This window comes from Salmo salar, chromosome 26 (genome assembly GCF_965601325.2).
Source record: "Salmo salar chromosome 26, fSalSal1, whole genome shotgun sequence".
NCBI classification, from domain to species: domain Eukaryota; kingdom Metazoa; phylum Chordata; class Actinopteri; order Salmoniformes; family Salmonidae; genus Salmo; species Salmo salar.
In genome coordinates, this window is record NC_138316.1 from 5887366 (window position 1) to 5908283 (window position 20918).

Sequence of the window (20918 nt, forward strand, 5' to 3'; positions counted from 1 at the left end):
TTTCCCACCAGTCAGGCATAGTTTTTTTTCCTTACAGATTTAGCGTAAAGCAGGCTATACTATCAATCTGATCTCATAGTTTCACTTTGTAATTTTCCGTAATTGGATGAATGTTTTTTTGTTTTTTTACACATTAATTCTGCGTGGTTACATGGTTAATTCTGAGTGATTAAGGTTAGGGCTATGCGTTGGGGAAGGCTTAAAACAAAATAATTAAAAACAATGCACTGTTTTGATTAAGTATCATTAAGTACTCTCCCTGCTCACTAGAGAATTGTGAACTGCTGTGGCACAATGGTCTAAGCAGCACGCTCTGTATCTGAGTATTTCTATGGACAAGAGAAACATAGCCCTACCAACTTGAAAATCATTCTGCAGCCTAGACTAGAAAAAAAAATAACTAGGCCGAACACATCTTTGTTTTGAACAATGATTTAATTAGATTTTTTGTGGCAAATTAAATAAGAATAATGCCATTATGCACCAAATCACAGTTCTGGTATAACCAATGTGTCCTTATATGGCATTCTTCCCGCAAATTGACCCTCCATGCGCAACACGTAACAGTGGAAGTCAAGGTTGGAGTGGCAGAGGATTTGACCAAAATCAAATCAAAGTTTATTTGTCACGTGCGCCGAATACAACAAGTGTAGACCTGACAGTGAAATGCATACTTACAGGCTCTAACCAATAGTGCAAAAAAGGTATTAGGTGAACAATAGGTAGGTAAATAAATAAAACAACAGTAAAAAGACAGGCTATATACAGTAGCGAGGCTATAAAACTAGCGAGGCTACATACAGACACCGGTTAATCAGGCTGATTGAGGTAGTATTTACATGTAGATATGGTTAAAGTGACTATGCATATATGATGAACAGAGAGTAGCAGCAGCGTAAAAAGAGGGGTTGGGGGGGTTTGAGGGGGCACACAATGCAAATAGTCCGGGTAGCCATTTGATTACCTGTTCAGGAGTCTTATGGCTTGGGGGTAAAAACTGTTGAGAAGCCTTTTTGTCCTAGACTTGGCACTCCGGTACCGCTTGCCATGCAGTAGTAGAGAGAACAGTCTATGATTGGGGTGGCTGGGGTCTTTGACAATTTTTAGGGCCTTCCTCTGACACCGCCTGGTGTAGAGGTCCTGGATGGCAGGCAGCTTAGCCCCAGTGATGTATATTTAGTCATTTAGCAGACGCTCTTATCCAGAGCAACTTACAGTAGTGAATACATACATTTAATTTCATGCATTTTGTTTTTGTACTGGCCCCCCGTGGGAATCGAACCCACAACCCTGGCGTTGCACACACCATGCTGGCATTGCAAACACCATGCTCTACCAACTGAGCCACAGGGAAGTGCTTGGGCCGTACGCACTACCCTTTGTAGTGCCTTGCGGTCAGAGGCCGAGCAATTGCCGTACCAGGCAGTGATGCAACCAGTCAGGATGCTCTCGATGTTGCAACTGTAAAACCTTTTGAGGATCTCAGGACCCATGTCAAATCTTTTTAGTTTCCCGAGGGAGAATAGGCTTTGTCGTGCCTTCTTCACGACTGTCTTGGTGTGTTTGGACCATTCTAGTTTGTTGTTAATGTGGACACTAAGGAACTTGAAGCTCTCAACCTGCTCCATCGATGAGATTGGGGGCGTGCTCGGTCCTCCTTTTCCTGTAGTCCACAATCATCGGCTTAGTCTTTGTTACGTTGAGGGATAGGCTGTTATTCTGGCACCACCCAGCCAGGTCTCTGACCTCCTCCCTATAGACTGTCTCGTCGTTGTCGGTGAGGAGGGGACTGAGCACGCACCCCTGGGGAGCTCCAGTGTTGAGGATCAGCGTGGCAGATGTGTTGCTACCTACCCTCACCTCCTGGGGGCAGCCCGTCAGAAGTCTAGGATCCAGTTGCAGAGGGAGGTGTTTAGTTTCAGGATCCTTAGCTTAGTGATGAGCTTTGAGGGTACTATGGTGTTGAACATTGAGCTGTAGTCAATAAATAGCATTCTCACATAAGTGTTCCTTTTGTCCAGGTGGGAAAGGGCAGTGTGGAGTGCAATAGAGATTGCATCATCTGTGGATCTGTTTGGGCATATGCAAATTGGAGTGGGTCGAGAGTTTCTGGAATAACGGTGTTGATGTGAGCCATTACCAACCTTTCAAAGCATTTCATGGCTACGGACATGAGTGCTACAGGTCTAGTCATTTAGGCAGGTTACCTTTGTGTTCTTGGGCACAGGGACTATGGTGGTCTGCTTGAAACATGTTGGTATTACAGACTCAATCAGGGACATGTTGAAAATGTCAGTGAAGGCACCTGCCAGTTGGTCAGCACATGCCCGGAGCTCACGTCCTGGTAATCCGTCTGGCCCCGCAGCCTTGTGAATGTTGACCTGTTTAAAGGTCTTACTCACGTCGGCTACGGAGAGCGTGATCACACAGTCGTCCAGAACAGCTGATGCTCTCATGCATTCCTCAGTGTTGCTTGCCTCGAAGCGAGCATTGAAGTTATTTAGCTCGTCTGGCAGGCTCGTGTCACTGGGCAGCTCGTGGCTGTGCTTCCCTTTGCAGTCTGTAATAGTTTGCAAGCCCTGTCACATAAGACGAGCGTCGGAGCCAGTGTAGTATGATTCAATCATAGCCCTGTATTGACGCTTTGCCTGTTTGATGGTTCGTCGCAGGGCATAGCAGGATTTCTTGTAAGCTTCCGGGTTAGAGTCCCGCCCCTTGAAAGCGGCAGCTCTACCCTTTAGCTCAGTGCGGATGTTGCCTGTAATCCATGGCTTCTGGTAGGGGTATGTACGTACAGTCACTGTGGGGATGACGTCCTCGATGCCCTTATTGATAAAGCCAGTGACTGATGTGGTGTACTCCTCAATGCCATCGAAAGAATCCCGGAACATGTTCCAGTCTGTGATAGCAAAACAGTCCTGTAGTTTAGCATGTGCTTCATCTGACCACTTTTTTATAAACTGAGTCACTGGTGCTTCCTGCTTTAATAATTGCATGTAAGCAGGAATCAGGAGGATAGAGTTGTGGTCAGATTTACCAAATGGAGGGCAAGGGAGAGCTTTGTGCGCATCTCTGTGTGTGGAGTACAGGTGATCTAGAATTTGTTTTCCCTCTGGTCGCACATTTAACATGTTGATGGAAAGTTGGTAGAACTGATTTAAGTTTCCCTGCATTAAAGTCTCCGGCCACTAGGAGCTCCGCCTCTGGGTGAGTGGTTTCCTGTTTGCTTATTTCCTTATACAGCTGACTGAGTGTGGTCTTAGTGCCAGCATCTGTCTGTGGTGGTTAATAAACAGCCACAAAAAGTATAGCTATCTTGCCGGTGCAGCGTATATCCCGCTAGCTGAATATCCATGTCGTCATTCAGCCATGATTCCGTGAAACATAGGATATTACAGTTTTTGATGTCCCGTTGGTAGGATATTCGTGATCGTACCTCGTCTAGTTTGTTGTCCAATGATTGCACGTTGGCGAGTAGTATTGACGGTAAAGGCAGCTTTCCCACACGCCTTTTCCGAGTCCTAACCAGGCATCCAGCTCTTTGTCCTCTGTACCTGTGTCGCTTCCTCTTGCAAATAATGGGGATGTTGGCCCTGTCGCGTGTTTGGAGAATGTCCTGTGCATCTTGCTTGTGGAAGAAACAATCTTTGTCTAATCCAAGGTGAGTGATCGCTGTCCTGATATCCAGAAGCTCTTTTTTGCCGTAAGATACGGTTGCAGAAACATTATGTACAAAATAAGTTACAAATAACAACAACAAAAAACACATAATAGCACAATTGGTTGGGCGCCCGTAAAACTGCTGCCATTTCTTTCGGAGCCATTTTAAGACAAAGGGCAGGATGTAGATAATAGGGCCCAGCGTAGCTCTTTACACGTACCCTTAAACAGGTTGAAAATGGCAGATTTGGACACTGATGTTTGATGTATAGTTACAAGATGACGTGGTGTGATACTCTGGGTTGTCCTGAACAGAATTAGCCTAGGTTTGTTGTATTGTGAGTACAATTTGCTGCGGACCACGCATCTGAATACACTCATGACTCCATTCTATGCTCACCAAAATTATGATCTGCTTCTGTGAATTGCCTTGTGAAAGCCTAACATAGTAAGATCATATTTAATATTTAGCTAGACATGTTGGCAATAGAACAAGCTTTCAAATTATGCCCACCTGACCCAGATTGTGATTTCCAATGGACCGTTTTGGGATTGCATAAACAACAACAGTAATTGTGTAAAGGCGGGGAAGCAGGGCTGTGTTCTAAACAAAACAACCACAATTGTGCTTACTCTAGTTCTTCAATGGCACAGCTCGAAGAGCTCAAAAAAGCACGTTATAGTTGAAGACTCTTCTTTGAGTCATAAAAGTGTATTGAAAGGTGTGTGGCTACTTGGAAACACTAATTAGGCCTCTCACTCAAACCCTTGAATATTTTTGTTGTCTTATGTTGCACATTGAACATTTTCCAAAGATATTCTTATCACGTTACTAAGTGTATCCAGTGTATTTTCAGATTTCGTTATCAACAAATGCTGCAAAAAGAACACAAGATGTAAAATGCACATAAAATCAGTTTGGATTCAGTCTTGTGTCAGGTGAATTTTTGTGTCCTCATCTTTAATCTAATAATTTTCACAATTCAAACTGCTCCCTTTTAATTGCTACCATGGTTATGCATATGCTTTTGCATATCTCTTCTGTAAGAAACATTTCAATTTAGCCCTATCCATTTAGGCCAATTCCCACAAATGTAAGGGGTTAAGGGAGATGTAGTGGAACCAATTTGTGAGGTAGGATTGTATGTGATGAAATGTTTGCAATCACGTTCAAACTGGCTGACATTTGTGGTGGATTTGGGATTACAGTATATTCAATCTGACACTGCCTCACTCTCCATTCCTCTCAGAGTTGGATTCCTTGTTTAGTTTACTTGTCTCACAGATATTCATTGACTAAAGGACCAGGGGCCGTATTTATCAAGCTGGTTTAGCATCAACTCCCCCTGTCCATTTAATCTTATTCATTGTGATCTTAAAGGCTAAACTGATCCTAAATCAGCACTCCTCTGAGACGCTTGATACATATGGCCTCAAATTAGTGATACATTATTATCTGCTATGAAGTGAATCTGGCCAGCTGGATTGTGTGTTGGTGGTGACTCAGACAGTGGCCTAAAAAGAAGGGACTCCATCAGTCAGCCAGTTTCTCACTACATTGGCAGGATTCCTTCTCTTCTCCTTGACTCATCCTTCCACCAGGGCACCATAGCAGTAGACACTATGTAGGGGGACACACTGGCCATATCCAAAATCTGTCTTGCGTACTACTTACTAAAACTACATAGGCCTATTATGTAGTAATCATACTACATACCATTTAGAACGTAGCCTACTGTTTAGTAAAAACGAATGCAGTGGACAACAAATATCAACACCCGTCATGAGAATGGATAATCTAATGCACAATTGTGTTGATTCACACCATTAGTTCATTTATGTTCAGCGAGTCTCCTTATCTGATTATCAGATGATTATCAGCTGTTGTCAAACACAAGTGACTCAGCAAAGACGATTTTCTTCCTAAAAAGTGTGCAGTGAATTCTACTAGATAAAAAGTTGAAATGAGTATAACATCCTGGCATTTAAAGCATACTCGATTTTCACATACTATAAAACAATTTTTGCATACATTATTATATTCCTACTATTTAGAACGCACATATTGGTATTTGGACACGGCCACTATCTGTCTCAAATCACACCCTATTCCCTATATATAGTGCACTAATTTGACCAACGAGGAGGCTATTTAGCTAAACTGGGCAAAAAAAATTGCATAAAAAAGAGTGCACTATGGAGAATAAGGTGTAATTTGATATTTGAACAAAGCTAACCACCACATTTAACCATGCAAACCACCACATTTAACCGTGGCAAGGTGACTGGAAATATGGTTGAATACAGAGTACTTATTCCCTCCATAAGGCAATCAAACAGGCAAAACGTCAGTACAGAGACAAAGTGGAGTCGCAATTCAACGGCTCAGACTCGAGACATATGTGGCAGGGTCTACAGACAATCATGGATTACAAAGGGAAAACCAGCCACGTCGTGGACACCGACGTCTTGCTCCCGGACAAGCTAAACTTCTTCTTTGCCCTCTTTGAAGATAACATAGTGCCACTAACGTGGCCCGCTCCCAAGAACTGTGGGCTCTCGTTCTCCGTGGCCGACGTGAGTAAGACATTTAAATGTGTTAACCCTCGCAAGGCTGACGGCCCAGACAGCATCCCTACCCGCGTCCTCAGAGCATGCGCAGACCAGCTGGCTGGTGTGTTTACGGACATATTCAATCTCTCCCTATCCCAGTCTGCTGTCCCCACTTACTTCAAGATGTCCACCATTGTTCCTGTACTCAAGAAAGCAAAGGTAACTGAACTAAATGACTATCTATCATGAAGTGCTTTGAGGGGCTTTGAGTTAAGGATCATATCACCTCTACCTTACTTGACACCCTATCCCATCTGGACGAGACGAATACCTATGTAAAAATGCTGTTCATTGAATATAGCTCAGCCTTTAACACCATAGTACCCTCCACGCTCATCATTAAGCCTGGGGCCCTGGGTCTGAACCCTGTGCAACTGGGTCCTGGACTTCCTGACCGGCCGCCCCTAGGTGGTGAAAGTAGAAAACAACACCTCCACTTCGCTGTTCGTCAACACAGGGGCCCCACAAGGGTGCATGCTCAGGCCCCTCACGTACTCCCTGTTCACCCATGATTGCGTGGCCACGCATGTCTCCAACTCAATCATCAAGTTTGCAGATGACACAACAGTTGCAGGCCTGGTTACCAACAATGACAAGACAGCCTAGAGGCAGGAGGTGAGGGCCCTGGCGGAGTGGTGCGAGGAAATTATCCTCTCCAACAACGTCAATAAAATGAAGGAGCTGATTGTGGACTTTAGGAAATAGCAGAGAGAGCATGCCCCTATCCACATCGACGGGACAGTAGTGGAGAAGGTGAAAAGCTTCAAGTTCCTCGTGGGACACATCACCGACATTCTGAAATGGTCCACCCACACAGACAGTGGGGTGAAGAAAGCGCAACAGCGTCTCTTCAACCTCAGGAGGCTGAAGAAATTTGGCTTGGCCTCTAAGACCCTCACAAATGTTTACAGATACACAATTGAGAGCATCCTGTCAGGCTATATCACCGCCTGGTACGTCAACTGCAGTGCTTGCAACCGCAGGGCTCTCCAGGGGATGGTGCGGTCTGCCCAACGCATCACCGGGGCCACACTGCCTGCCCTCCAGAACACCTACTGCACCCGATGTCACAGGGATGCCAAAAAAATAATCAAGGACATCAACCACCCGAGCCATGGCCTGTTCACCCCGCTGCCATCCAGAAGGCGAGGTCAGTACAGGTGCTTCAAAGCTGGGACCAAGTGACTGAAAAACAGCTTCTATCTCAAGGCCATCAGACTGTTAAATAGCCATCACTAGCCGGCCTCCGCCCGGTTACTCAACTCTGCGCCTTAGAGGCTGCTGCCCTATGTACATGGACTCACTGGTCACTTTAATAATGGATAATAATTGATTTTATTTGTAGTATACTATAGTAAATATCACAGCATACTACAGTCTGCAAAAACACTACAGTAAATGTAACTGTAGTATTTTTTTATGTGGGTCAGTCAGTGTCTGTGCCTGGTCCTGTGCCAGTGATAGCGTGGAGGCTGAGTGGAGCGGGCACGGCGGATGCGGATCACACCGGCAGGACTCTGGCACCAACTGAGAGATGGGGGGCAGCCACTATCTGAACTTGTCCAATTATACTGAACTAAAATGGGGGGCAGCCACTATCTGAACTTGTCCAATTATACTGAACAAAAATATAAACGCTAAATGCAACAATTTCAAATATTTTACTGCGTTACAGTTGATATAAGGAAATCAGTCAATTTAAGTAAATTCATTAGACCCTTATCTATGGATTTCACATGACTGGGATTACAGATATGCATCTGTTGGTAACAGATACCTTAAAAAAAAGGTAGGGGTGTGGATCAGAATATCATTCGGTATCTGGTGTGACCAGCATTTACCCCATGCAGTACGACACATCTCCTTCGCATAGATTTGATCAGGCTGATGATTGTGGCCTGTGGAATGTTGTCCAACTCCTCTTCAATGGCTGTGCGAAGTTGCTGGATATTGACGGGAACTGGAGCACGATGTCGTACACGTCAATCCAGAGCATCCCAAATATTCTCAATGAGTGACATGTCTGGTGAGTTTGCAGGCCATGGAAGAACTGGGACATTTTCAGCTTCCAGGAATTGTGTACAGATCCTTGCGACATGGGGCTATGCATTATCATGCTGAAAAATGAAGTGATGGTGGCAGATGAGTGGCTTTTTAATGTCCCCAGCACAAGTTGCACCTGTGTAATGATCATGCTGTTTAATCAGCTTCTTCATATGCCACACCTGTCAGGTTGATGGATTATCTTGGCAAAGGTGAAATGCTCACTAACAGGGATGTATACAAATTTGTGCATAACATTTAAGTGAAATAAGCTTTGTGTGCATATGGAACATTTCTGGGATCTTTTATTTCAGCTCATGAAACATGGGACCAACACTTTACATGTTGCGTTTATAGTTTTGTTCAGTGTAGAAACACTCGATTTGGTGTTCCATTGCACTACGCTTTGAAACATTTTGTTACGATGTGCCCTAATGAACACGTCCATGCCCTGTTTTGTGTGTCTCGTGCCTCATAGATGGAGATTTTGCTTGTGTACTTGCAAAACGAGTTTGAGTTTGTTAGTGGACATATCCTTCTAATGTTTCAAAGATTTGCTGTGTTGAACGCACCTCTGGGTTGGGACCGCATCCAGGTAAATGGGTGACATAATTTTTCTTGCTTAATACTGAGTGTGTTTTAGTGTTAATCTTTACATTGAATAATGCTTACGATGCTATGCCTTTCTTTGTCATTAGAGAAGGCATTCATTTAAAAAGAGAATAATATTGGTGAACAGTACTGTTTTGGTGAAAGTCAGCCGTGTTTCAGGCCGTGCCTCAGACATTGTGTGTCCCAAATGGCCCTATGCGCCCTGGTCAAACGTAGTGCACAACATTGGGAACAAGTTGCCATTTGGGACGCAGACACTTTTCTGTCATCTTTTCCCCTGCTAGCTGATGCCTGAACCTTAGCAGGCAGACAGGATGTCGACTGTGAAAGCGGCGAACATGCCGTTCCCTGATTGCTGTTCTTTCTCTTTCATTCCCCAGATGTGGGGAGAGCAGTCCACGCGCCCGCCCACATCACAGAGAAGGTGGTGGAGCTCTTCAGGAGTAAAAGCGAATTTACCTTCCTGGCCTCCATTCAGCAGAAGTCCTCTACGTCAGGAGTCATCTTCTCCATCCATGAATCTGAACACAGGTAATGCATATTTAATAATTTTATTACTGCCTTTTCAGCAGCTACTTTCTCTATCTGCCACCACTATCGTCAACTAACTTTCCCAGCTGTGACTTTGAATGGCCCCTGTTGGAATTGAACCCACAGATTACTTCTTGCAGCATTCATTGAGCATTTGCAAGACGAATTTGATCAGCCCATTGAAAATATAAATGTCAGATTACTCTGCTTTTGTGAGTGATGGAGGGAAAGGAGTGGGAGATGTGTAACTTTCTGACTGCATGCTTTTCTGCTTGCATGAATTGAAAAGAAAAAATGAGTTGCCCTCTTAAACTGGTAAATGACAGAAGGAAAATCATACTTGAAGGATGAACAGACAGTGTAGTCATTGATAATCCAGCATTTGTACAAACTGCACACTGACATGTTGCTTTAACCTTAATTCCCCCTCCAGCCATTTCAAATAACTTCAGTCACAAACGTATATTATCTCTGTATTTTGTGTGTATTTGTGTCTGTTTGTGAGTTGTGCCCTTATTACAGTCAACACACATATACAGTAAGCTCCAAAAGTATTGGGACAGTGATAAATGTGTTGTTATTTTGGCTCTGTACTCCAAAACTGTGGATTTGAAATGATACAATGAATGAGAACGTTACAGAGGCATAAATATCATCCCCCACAAAAATGCTAACCTCCCCTCATATTGTAATGGTGAGAGGTTAGCATGTCTTGGGGGTATGATATTTGATTCATTCAGGATTATCCATAATCATTGTAGCATCCACATTAACGTAGAAGTGTTTAGAAACATATTATATTCTTATATACAATAAAAGTGTCTCCAAAATGACACAATACATTATTTGCCATTCATTTCTATTGGACACAAATAGACAATACCCTCAAATTAAAGCTGTCAGTCTGCACTTTACCCTCAAAGTCATTATATCATTTAAAATCCAAAGTGCTGGAGTACAGAGCCAAAACACCAACAAAAATTGGAGCTCACTGTATTTTATCTTGAGAAGAATATATTGGAATATAACACAATAACATAGAAAGGATATTTTTCACAAAGTATTGCTGAGTGTGCATGTGTGAAACACCATTTGGCAGCAATTACAACTGTCTGTCTTTTTGGGTAAGTCTCTAAGAGTTTTGCACACCTGGATTGTGCAATATGTGCACTTTATTATTTTCAAAATTCTTCAAGCTCTGCCAAGTTGTTGTTCATTGCTATACAGACATTTTTAAGTCTTGCCATATAGCAGATTTAAGTCAAAACTGTAGCTCAGACAATCAGGAACATTCACTGTCTTCTTAGTAAACAACTCCAGTGTAGATTTGTTCTTGTGTTTTAGGTTATGGTCCTGCTGAAAGGTGAATTTCTCTCCCAGTGTCTGGTCGGAAGGTTTTCCTCTAGGATTCTGCCTGTGCTTAGCTCCATTCCATTTCGTTTTATCCTCACACTAAAAAATGCTGGGTTACGGGCCTCCCGAGTGGCGCAGTGGTCTTAGGCACTGCATCGCACTGCTAGTTGTGTCACTAGAGATTCTGGGTTCGAGGTCCGGCTCTGTCGCAGCCGGGCGTGACCGGGTGACCCATGGGACGGCGCACAATTGACCCAGCGTCGTCCGGGTTAGGGGAGGGTTTGGCCGGCAGGGATGTGCTTGTCCCATCGCACACTAGTAACTCCTGTGGCAGGCTAGGTGCATCGCACGCTGACACGGTCGCCAGGTGTAAGGTGTTTCCTCTGACACATTGGTGCAGCTTGCTTCCGGGTTAAGTGGGCGTTGTGTCAAGAAGCAGTGTGGCTTGGTTGGGTTGTGTTTCCGAGGACGCACGGCTCTCAACCTTCGCCTCTCCCGAGTCAGTATGGGACAGATACTGGTGGACAAGGAGGCATACAAGCAAAGGATGGAGAGGACCCTCTCTTCAGGGAACTCAAGGGTGGCCTGGCAAGGGATTAAAAAGACTGATGTTTTGAAGTTGTTCTGGGGATGTAACGCACACAAAAGCCCAGGCCCTGACAAAATAAGTGGACATGTGTTAAAGCTGTAAGAACCGACGCGGGAGATTAGAAGCAGGTACGGAGAGTTGAACAATTAATTTAGCACAGACATGGAACAGGACAGGAACATGGTCAGCACCGGGTAACAATGACATACAAACGTTAATGCAGAAGCTGGGAACAGAGCGTTGGAACAGACAGATATAGGGGAGGTAATAAAATGGGAGATTGAGTCCAGGTGAGTGTAATGAATCGCTGATGCGTGTGACGAGGGAAGCAGGTGTGCATAATGATGGTGGCAGGAGTGCGCAATGCAGGGCAGCCTGGTGCCCTCGAGCGCCAGGGAGGGAGAGCAGGAGTAGGCGTGCCAGTACCCCCCCCCCCCCCCCCCCCTAGGGGCGCCACACGGCATCCCACCTGGACGAGCATGACGGGCCGGCCAAGGCATGGGCGCTGGACCAGTCGGCTGGAGCGTAGAAGCCAGACGAACCGGCAGAGGCATAGGAGTCTGGCGAACTGGCAGATGCATAGGAGCCTGACGATCCGGTTGAGGCGTGCCAGCCTGATGATCCCGCTGGAACGTGGGAGCCTGGTGAGCCGGCTGTGGCGTAGACGCCTGGCGAGCCGGCTGAGGTGTAAAACCCTGGCCATCTGGCTGAGGCCTGACGTGGGATGGGCGCTTCCCGAACCAAACGGGGCAAGAAAACCTCTTGAGCCAGCTAGGGCGTGGAAGCCCGACGAGCTGGCATAGGCACCCCCGGTTTCATCAGCCCAGCAGAGGAGTTGATGATGACATTCTTACTCTCCTCAACATGGTACTTCCTGAGCCATCAGTCACAGCGGGTCAAAGTAGGTCCCCACGTGTCAGAGATACACACCACCAACACAGGCTCTCCTCAGGGATGTGTCCCCACTCCTGTACATCTTGTACACTAATAGTTGCATAGACTTCAGGAAGCGTACAACACCTACCTCTACAACATCTATCAGAGGTCAGAACATTGAGATTGATGGGGAATACAAAAATCTGTGTGTCCTCTTTGACAATAAGCTTCAGTGGAGTAAATGTACAGATCTGATATACAAAAAGAGTCAACAGAGACTGTACTTTCTTTAAAAGTTGTGATCTTTTATTGTTCACTGTACTATACTGACATGCTTTTGCAAATCTTTCATTGAGAGTATTTTAACTTTTTGTTTTTGTTGTTGGTTTGTCAATGCCAATGTCAGCCAGAGAAATATGCTGAGAAGGATTAACACTACAGCAAGCAAGGTACTTGGAGTCAAACAGACAGGCCTGGATGAGATCTTTAAGGTCAGGGCCCTCTGCAAGGCTCACAAGCCACCCCCTGTATCCTGACTTTGAATTACTCCCCCCTGGGCACAAGTATAGGAAAAACAGAACTAGACAATAATTTGTGCCAGGTGTGATAAGTTAAGTACATGTGCTCTTGGATAGCACAACATTTTTGCTCCAGGGACTGAGACGTTTCTCACCATTGAACTGCCCAATACAACGGCCGGAGAAGGGGATGGAGAAATCCACCCAATTCTACCCCTCACACATTTCATGGAACCTTTCACAGGCCCACGAGAAGCAGGATCGCATACGCCTGCAGCTCCCGGCAATAGGTCCAGACTTCCCACAGCAGGAAGAGCCCCGTCAGATCCAGACAGAGGGAAAGGAGACAAACTCGACAACGAGGCCGCTGTTGGAGTCAGCACAGATGTCACAGATACAGGCAGACCCAGCAATGAAGGCGGAGGTAGATCAGGCACCAGGGCGGCGAAGCTATTCTTCATCTCTATCTGTTCCGGACCTCTCGCAGACACTCTAGTCCATATAGCAGCGTGCCGCTACCTTCGGTTTGCACGACTTGTGACATGGGACCAGCACTATTGGAACAAACCTCTTGATGTTCTCCATCTACTCCTCCACAAGATGGAGGAGGAGAAGCAGATGGAGATGACTTCCTTGGCAGGCAAGTTCCAGGTAGCACAGGCCATTCGGATAGGGACAGACGACAAGGCGGTGACCTGTATAAAAATCTACACTGAGTATATCAACTTGCCTTCCCTTATGATTTCATGCCCTTACAACTGGTACAAGGTTCATATGTTACAATTATACTGAACAAAAATATAAACGCAAGATGCAACAATTTCAATGATTTTACTGATTTACAGTTAATAAACTCAGCAAAAAAAGAAACGTCCTCTCACTGTCAACTGCATTTATTTTCAGCAAACTTAACATGTGTAAATATTTCTATGAACATAAGATTCAACAACTGAGACATAAACTGAACAAGTTCCACAGACATGGGACTAACATAAATGTAATAATGTGTTCCTGAACAAAGGGGGGGTCAAAATCTAAAAGTAACAGTCCGTATCTGGTGTGGCCAACAGCTGCATTAAGTACTGCAGTGCATCTCCTCCTCATGGACTGCACCAGATTTGCCAGTTCTTGCTGTGAGATGTTACCCCACTCTTCCACCAAGGCACCTACAAGTTCCCGGACATTTCTGGGGGGAATGGCCCTAGCCCTCACCCTCCGAACCAACAGGTCCCAGATGTGCTCAATGGGATTGAGATCCGGGCTCTTCGCTGGCCATGGCAGATCACTGACATTCTTGTCTTGCAGGAAATCAAGCACAGAACGAGCAGTATGGCTGGTGGCATTATGATGCTGGAGGGTCATGTCAGGATGAGCCTGCAGGAAGGGCACCACATGAGGGAGGAGGATGTCTCCCCTGTATCGCACAGAGTTGAGAATGCCTGCAATGACCACAAGCTCAGTCTGATGATGCTGTGACACACCGCCCCAGACCATGACGGACCCTCCACCTCCAAATCGATCCCACTCCAGAGTACAGGCTTCAGTGTAACGCTCATTCCTTCAACGATAAACGCGAATCCAACCATCACCCCTGGTGAGACAAAATTGCAACTCATCAGTGAAGAGCACTTTTTGCCAGTTCTGTCTGGTCCAGCGACGGTGGGTTTGTGCCAATAGGCGATGTTGTTGCCGGTGATGTCTGGTGAGGACCTGCCTTACAACATGCCTACAAGCCCTCAGTCTAGCCTCTCTCAGCCTATTTCGGACAGTTTGAGCACTGGTGAAGGGATTGTGCATTCCTGGTGTAACCCGGGCAGTTGTTGTTGCCATCCTGTACCTGTCCCGCAGGTGTGATGTTCGGATGTACCGATCCTGTGCAGGTGTTGTTACACGTGGTCTGCCACTGCGAGGACGATCAGCTGTCCATCCTGTCTCCCTGTAGCACTGTCTTCGACGTCTCACAGTACAGACATTGCAATTTATTGCCCTGGCCACATCTGCAGTCCTCATGCCTCCTTGCAGCATGCCTAAGGTACGTTCACGCAGATGAGCAGGGACCCTGGGCATCTTTCTTTTGGTGTTTTTCAGAGTCAGTAGAAAGGCCTCTTAAGTTTTCATAACTGTGACCTTAACTTCTTATGGGCAGGTGGGACGGTAGCCAACATCTGGTGAAATTGCAGAGCGCGAAATTCAAACTACAGAATTATAAATATTTAACTCTCATAAAATCACAAGTGTGATACATCAAACTAAAGCTTAACTTCTTGTTAATCCAGCCGCTGTGTCAGATTTCAAAAAGGCTTTACGGCGAAAGCACACCATGCGATTATCTGAGGACAGCAACCCGCATACAAAGGCATGAAAAACATATTTCAACCAGGCAGGTGCGCCACGAAAGTCAGAAATAGCGATATAATAAATGCCTTACCTTTGATGATCTTCTTCTGTTGGCACTCCAAAAGGTCCCAGATACATCACAAATGGTCCTTTTGTTCGATAATGTCCTTTATATCCATAAAAACTCAGTTTAGCTGGCGCACTTCAGTGAATAATCCACCCAGTTTCCCTCCATCAAAATGTATACAAAATGAATCCCAAACGTTACTAATAAACTTTTCCAAAGAAGTCAAACAACGTTTATAATCAAACCTCAGGTACTCTAATACGTAAATAAATGAAAAAATTCAAGTCAGAAAATCGTTATTGTCTTTCCCGGAGAAAAATACCAAAGAATGCGCTCTCTTCCACGCGCTTGGAAACACTACAGTCAAAATGAAAGAAAAACTGAAAAACTGCAATTTCTGGCTAATTTTTCCAAAAACCAGCCTGAAACTCTTTCTAAAGACTGTTGACATCTTGTGGAAGCCCTAGGAACTGCAATCTGGGAGGACTTCACCTTATAATAAAAGTGACAGCCATTGAAAATAGTGGTAGGCTGAATTTTTCTTTTTTTGGGATGGTTTGTCCTCAGGGTTTCGCCTGCCGTATCAGTTCTGTTATACTCACAGACATTATTTTAACAGTTTTAGAAACTTTAGAGTGTTTTATATCCAAATCTACCAATTATATGCATATCCTAGCTTCTGGGCCTGAGTAACAGGCAGTTTACTTTGGGCACGCTTTTCATCCAGATGTGAAAATACTGCCCCCTACCCAAGAGAGTTTAATTGCCTACCGTCTGTAAGCTGTTAGTGTCTTAACAACCGTTCCACAGGTGCATGTTCATTCATTGGTTGTGGTTCATTGAACAAGCATGGGAAACAGTGTTTAAACCCTTTACAATGAAGATCTGTGAAGTTATTTGTATTTTTACGAATCATCTTTGAAAGACAGGGTCCTGAAAAAGGGACGTTTCTTTTTTTGCTGAGTTTATAAGGAAATCAGCCAATTTAATTAAAATGATTAGGCCCTAATCTATGGAGTTCACATGACTGGGAATACAGATATGCATCTGTTGGTCACAGATACCTTAAAAGGTAGGGTTGTTTATCAGAATACCAGTCAGTATCTGCTGTGACCACCATTTACCCCATGCAGCACTACCCATCTCCTTCACATAGAGTTGATCAGGCTGATGATTGTGGCCTGTGGAATGTTGTCACTCTCCTCTTCAATCGGTGTGCAAGTTGTTGGATATTGGCGGGACACACTGTCATACACGTTGATTCAAAGCATCCCAAACATGTTCAATGGGTGACATGTCTGGTGAGTATGCAGGCCATGGAAGAACTGAGACATTTTCAGCTTCCAGGAATTGTGTACAGATCCTTGCGACACAAGGTGATGGCGGCAGATGAATGGCATGACAATGGGTCTCAGGATCTCGTCACTGTGCATTGAAATTGTGATCAATAAAATGCAATTGAGTTCGTTGTACGTAGCTAATGCCTGCCCATACCATAACCCCATCGACACATCATGGGGAACTCTGTTCACAATGTTGACAATCGTCAAACCGCTTGCCGCATAACACCATACATGTGGTCGGCGGTTATAAGTCCGGTTGGACGTACTGCCAAAGTCTCTAAAACGACGTTTGAGGTGGCTTATGATAGGCAATTGAACATTAAATTATCTGGCAACAGCTCTGGTGGACGGTCCTTCCCTCAAAACTTGAGACATCTGTGGCATTGTGATGTGTGACAAAACTGCACATTTTTTAATGCCTTTTATTGTTCCCTGCACAAGGTGCATCTGTGTAATGACCATGCTGACTCGACTCGACTTGGCTTGGTCTTAGAATGCACGACTTGGAATATATTTCCACCCCGCCCATCTGAGCGCAAATGAGCTGATATAAGACAGGTAAATTGCCATACATGGCGTTAGGGCTGGAAAATGCCAGTGTGCCAGTTTTTACATGACAAAATTGCTAACTAATATGGGTTTGACAATAGCGCCGCCTTAATTAACGCCAGCCAAAAATAGAGCCTTATGTGTTAATTTGTGTGTGTTAGTAACTGCTGGCTGCAACTCCTAATGTGTGTTTGTTTGTGTTACAACGGCTGGCCCCAGTGACAAAGCTATACAGGTATCTTATCCAAGTCATCTCAAGAACAGGAGGCTGCAGTTACAACAGGTATGAACTGACCAAATATGCTTGGAAAGTGGAGACCTCATAGAACGTTAAAAAGTAAACAGTACTGGAGACAACTTGCAGTTTTAGAGACACGTTGCGTTGACTAACAATAAATATTTGTGGTGGCTAATTAATGGTAAATAAGTTAATTGTTTCCCCCACAGCCAAGGTGATTACCTAGCCAGCTTAATTTGTTTACATTTAGTTAGCGATTCTAGAGTTTGTACACAACTTTACTAGCTACAGTAGTGCTGCCTTGTCAGACCTGGGTTAAAAACGTACATATTTAAGTATTTGCATTTTTAAAGTCTTATTTTATTTGCGTTTGAGTATTTTCAAATAATGTGGCTGAGTCAACTACTTCTATCTGTAAAATTTGAAAGTGTTTTTTATTTCCTATAAATACTATATGTGGTAGAATGTAAAAATGTAATCTGTTTTGTTTGCATTCAACTTTGCATTCAATGCAAATGACTCGACCGGATGACAAGTACCAACAGTATATTCATGTGCCTGTATGGTGTACATTTTAGGGACAGTCTCACCCCTCCTACACTAAATTGTCAACCCATCCTCACAGCTATCTCCTCCTTGATGCTGAGGGTGTCCTAAAGCGTACACTGTACTCTTATATTTTGTTTAATTATTTTGATACATTTTCTTTTTTTCTTTTTAGAGGGTAGATCAGCTTTAATATTGCAGATATAGTAGATTGCAGCAACCATGTCACAGGTGTCATCAGGAATGGACCAAGGCGCAGCGGGATGCGTGCTCAACATACTATTTATTAAATACGTGAACACGAAAAAACAAGAAAATATAGAAACACGACAGGAACAGTTTTGCAGGCTAACAAAACGCAGTGCAAAAACAACTACCCACAAAACACAAAGACAAACACACCCTATTATATAGGACTCCCAATCAAAGGCAACTCAACACACCTGCCTCCAACCCCAATTAACTATACATAGAAAAACAAACCTAACTAGACAAAAATGCAGCAATACAACCTAGAACATACAACCTAGAACATACATCCAACACCCAGGAACACATAAATCAAACACCCCTCACAACACACACAAAAACCACCACCATACAAAACAAACATCCCTCTGTCACGTCCTAACCAAAATACTAAACCACTACTCCCTCTGCTGGTCAGGATATGACAGTACCCCACCCTAAAGGTGCAGACCCCGGAATGCACCTTAAAAAACAAAACACAAAATTCCCCAATACCCCAACAAAACCAAAAAGCAATACCCCCTAAACAATAAGGGAGGGAAGGGAGGGTGGCTGCCGTCAACGACGGCACTGTGCTACACCCTCCCTCCCCAACCCACCTATCCTGGAGGTGGCTCTGGTTCCGGCCTCCTGCCCTCCAGGTTATAGGCAGACTCATTGGGGTCCGGGTCGTAGAGAGACCCCCTCGGTTCCGGGTCGCAGGCGGACCCCCTCGGTTCCGGGTCGCAGGCGGACCGCCTCGGTTCCGGGTCGCAGGCGGACCCCTTCAGTTCCGGGTCGTAGGCGGGCCACTCTGGCAGATCCGGCGCGGCGGGCCACTCTGGCAGATCCGGCGCGACGGGCCACTCTGGCAGATCCGGCGCGACGGGCCACTCTGGCAGATCCGGCGCGACGGGCCACTCTGGCAGATCCGGCGCGACGGGCCACTCTGGCAGATCCGGCACGACGGGCCACTCTGGCTGATCCGGGCAGACGGGCCACTCTGGCTGATGCGGGCAGACGGGCCACTCTGGCTGATGCGGGCAGACGGGCCACTCTGGCTGATGCGGGCAGACGGGCCACTCTGGCTGATGCGGGCAGACGGGCCACTCTGGCTGATGCGGGCAGACGGGCCACTCTGGCTGATCCGGGCAGACGGGCCACTCTGGCTGATCCGGGCAGACGGGCCACTCTGGCTGATCCGGGCAGACGGGCCACTCTGGCTGATCCGGGCAGACGGGCCACTCTGGCTGATCCGGGCAGACTGGGCCACTCTGGCAGCTCTGGCGACTCCTGACTGGCGGGAGGCTCTGGCGACTCCTGACTGGCGGGAGGCTCTGGCGACTCCTGACTGGCGGGCGGCTCTGGCGACTCCTGACTGGCGGGCGGCTCTGGCGACTCCTGACTGGCGGGCGGCTCTGGCGACTCCTGACTGGCGGGCGGCTCTGGCGACTCCTGACTGGCGGGCGGCTCTGGCGGCTCCTGACTGGCGGGCGGCTCTTGCGGCTCCTGACTGGCGGGCGGCTCTGGCGGCTCCTGACTGGCGGGCGGCTCTGGCGGCTCCTGACTGGCGGGCGGCTCTGGCGGCTCATGACTGGCGAGGCTGGGCTGATGCACTAGATGCCTGATGCGTGGGGCTGGTACTGGACGTGCCAGCCTGGAGACACGCACCTCAAGGCTAGTGCGTGTAGCGGGAAACACTGGACCGAAAAGGCGCACTGGCGGTCTTGAGCACAGGGTTGGCATCACCCCTTCAGGCTGGATGCCCACTCTCCCCTGGCACATACGGGGCGCTGGTACTGCGCGTACCGGCCTGAAAATACCAGGCCTCACCATAGCACCTACCCCAATACACGGGACCTGTCCAGTCTGTTTCTGTCCAAAAAGGGTACGGGGAGCTGGCCTGGGTCTCCAACATGGCCCCGCCAAACAGCCCTTGTGCCCCCCCCCAAAACAATTATTGGGTCTGCCTCTCGGGCTCCCTTACCAGCCATGTTCCCCAGTCCTCGCCAGAATTCCTCTGCTGCTTGGTCCTGGTATGGTGGGAAGTTCTGTCACGGTTGTCGTCAGGAATGGACCAAGGCGCAGCAGGATGCGTGCTCAACATACTATTTATTAAATACGTGAACACGAAAAAACAAGAAAATATACAAACACGACAGGAACAGTTTTGCAGGCTAACAAAACGCAGTGCAAAAACAACTACCCACAAAACACAAAGACAAACACACCCTATTATATAGGACTCCCAATCAAAGGCAACTCAACACACCTGCCTCCAACCCCAATTAACTATACATAGAAAAACAAACCTAACTAGACAAAAATGCAGCAATACAACCTAGAACATACAACCTAGAACATACATCCAACACCCAGGAACACATAAATCAAACACCCCTCACAACACACACAAAAACCACCACCATACAAAACAAACATCCCTCTGTCACGTCCTAACCAAAATACTAAACCACTACTCCCTCTGCTGGTCAGGACGTGACAAACCATCAATGTAATTGTCTGCATCACTTCCAATCCACCATATATTTTTTTGCAAATATATATATATATATATATAGGACCAGTCAAAAGTAGGACACACCTACTCATTCAAGGGTTTTTCTTTATTTTACTATTTTCTACATTGTAGAATTATAGTGAATACATCAAAACTATGAAATAACACATATGGAGTCATGTAGTAACCAAAAACGTGTTAAACAAATCAGCTTTGTACACTATTGGCATTATCTCAACCAGCTTCACCTGGAATGCTTTTCCAACAGTCTTGAAGGAGTTCCAACATATGCTG

At 45.9% G+C, this 20918-nt stretch overlaps 1 protein-coding gene across 1 annotated transcript in view; it reads left to right on the plus strand.

Moving 5' to 3' along the window:
• Positions 1 to 20918, plus strand: part of LOC106587057 (protein kinase C-binding protein NELL1) — a 510579-nt gene that overhangs the window by 19358 nt on the left and 470303 nt on the right. The window contains exon 3 of the mRNA XM_014174942.3: positions 9309 to 9459. Coding sequence (XP_014030417.3) covers positions 9309 to 9459 — 151 coding nt within the window. The remainder of the gene's footprint in view (positions 1 to 9308; positions 9460 to 20918) is intronic.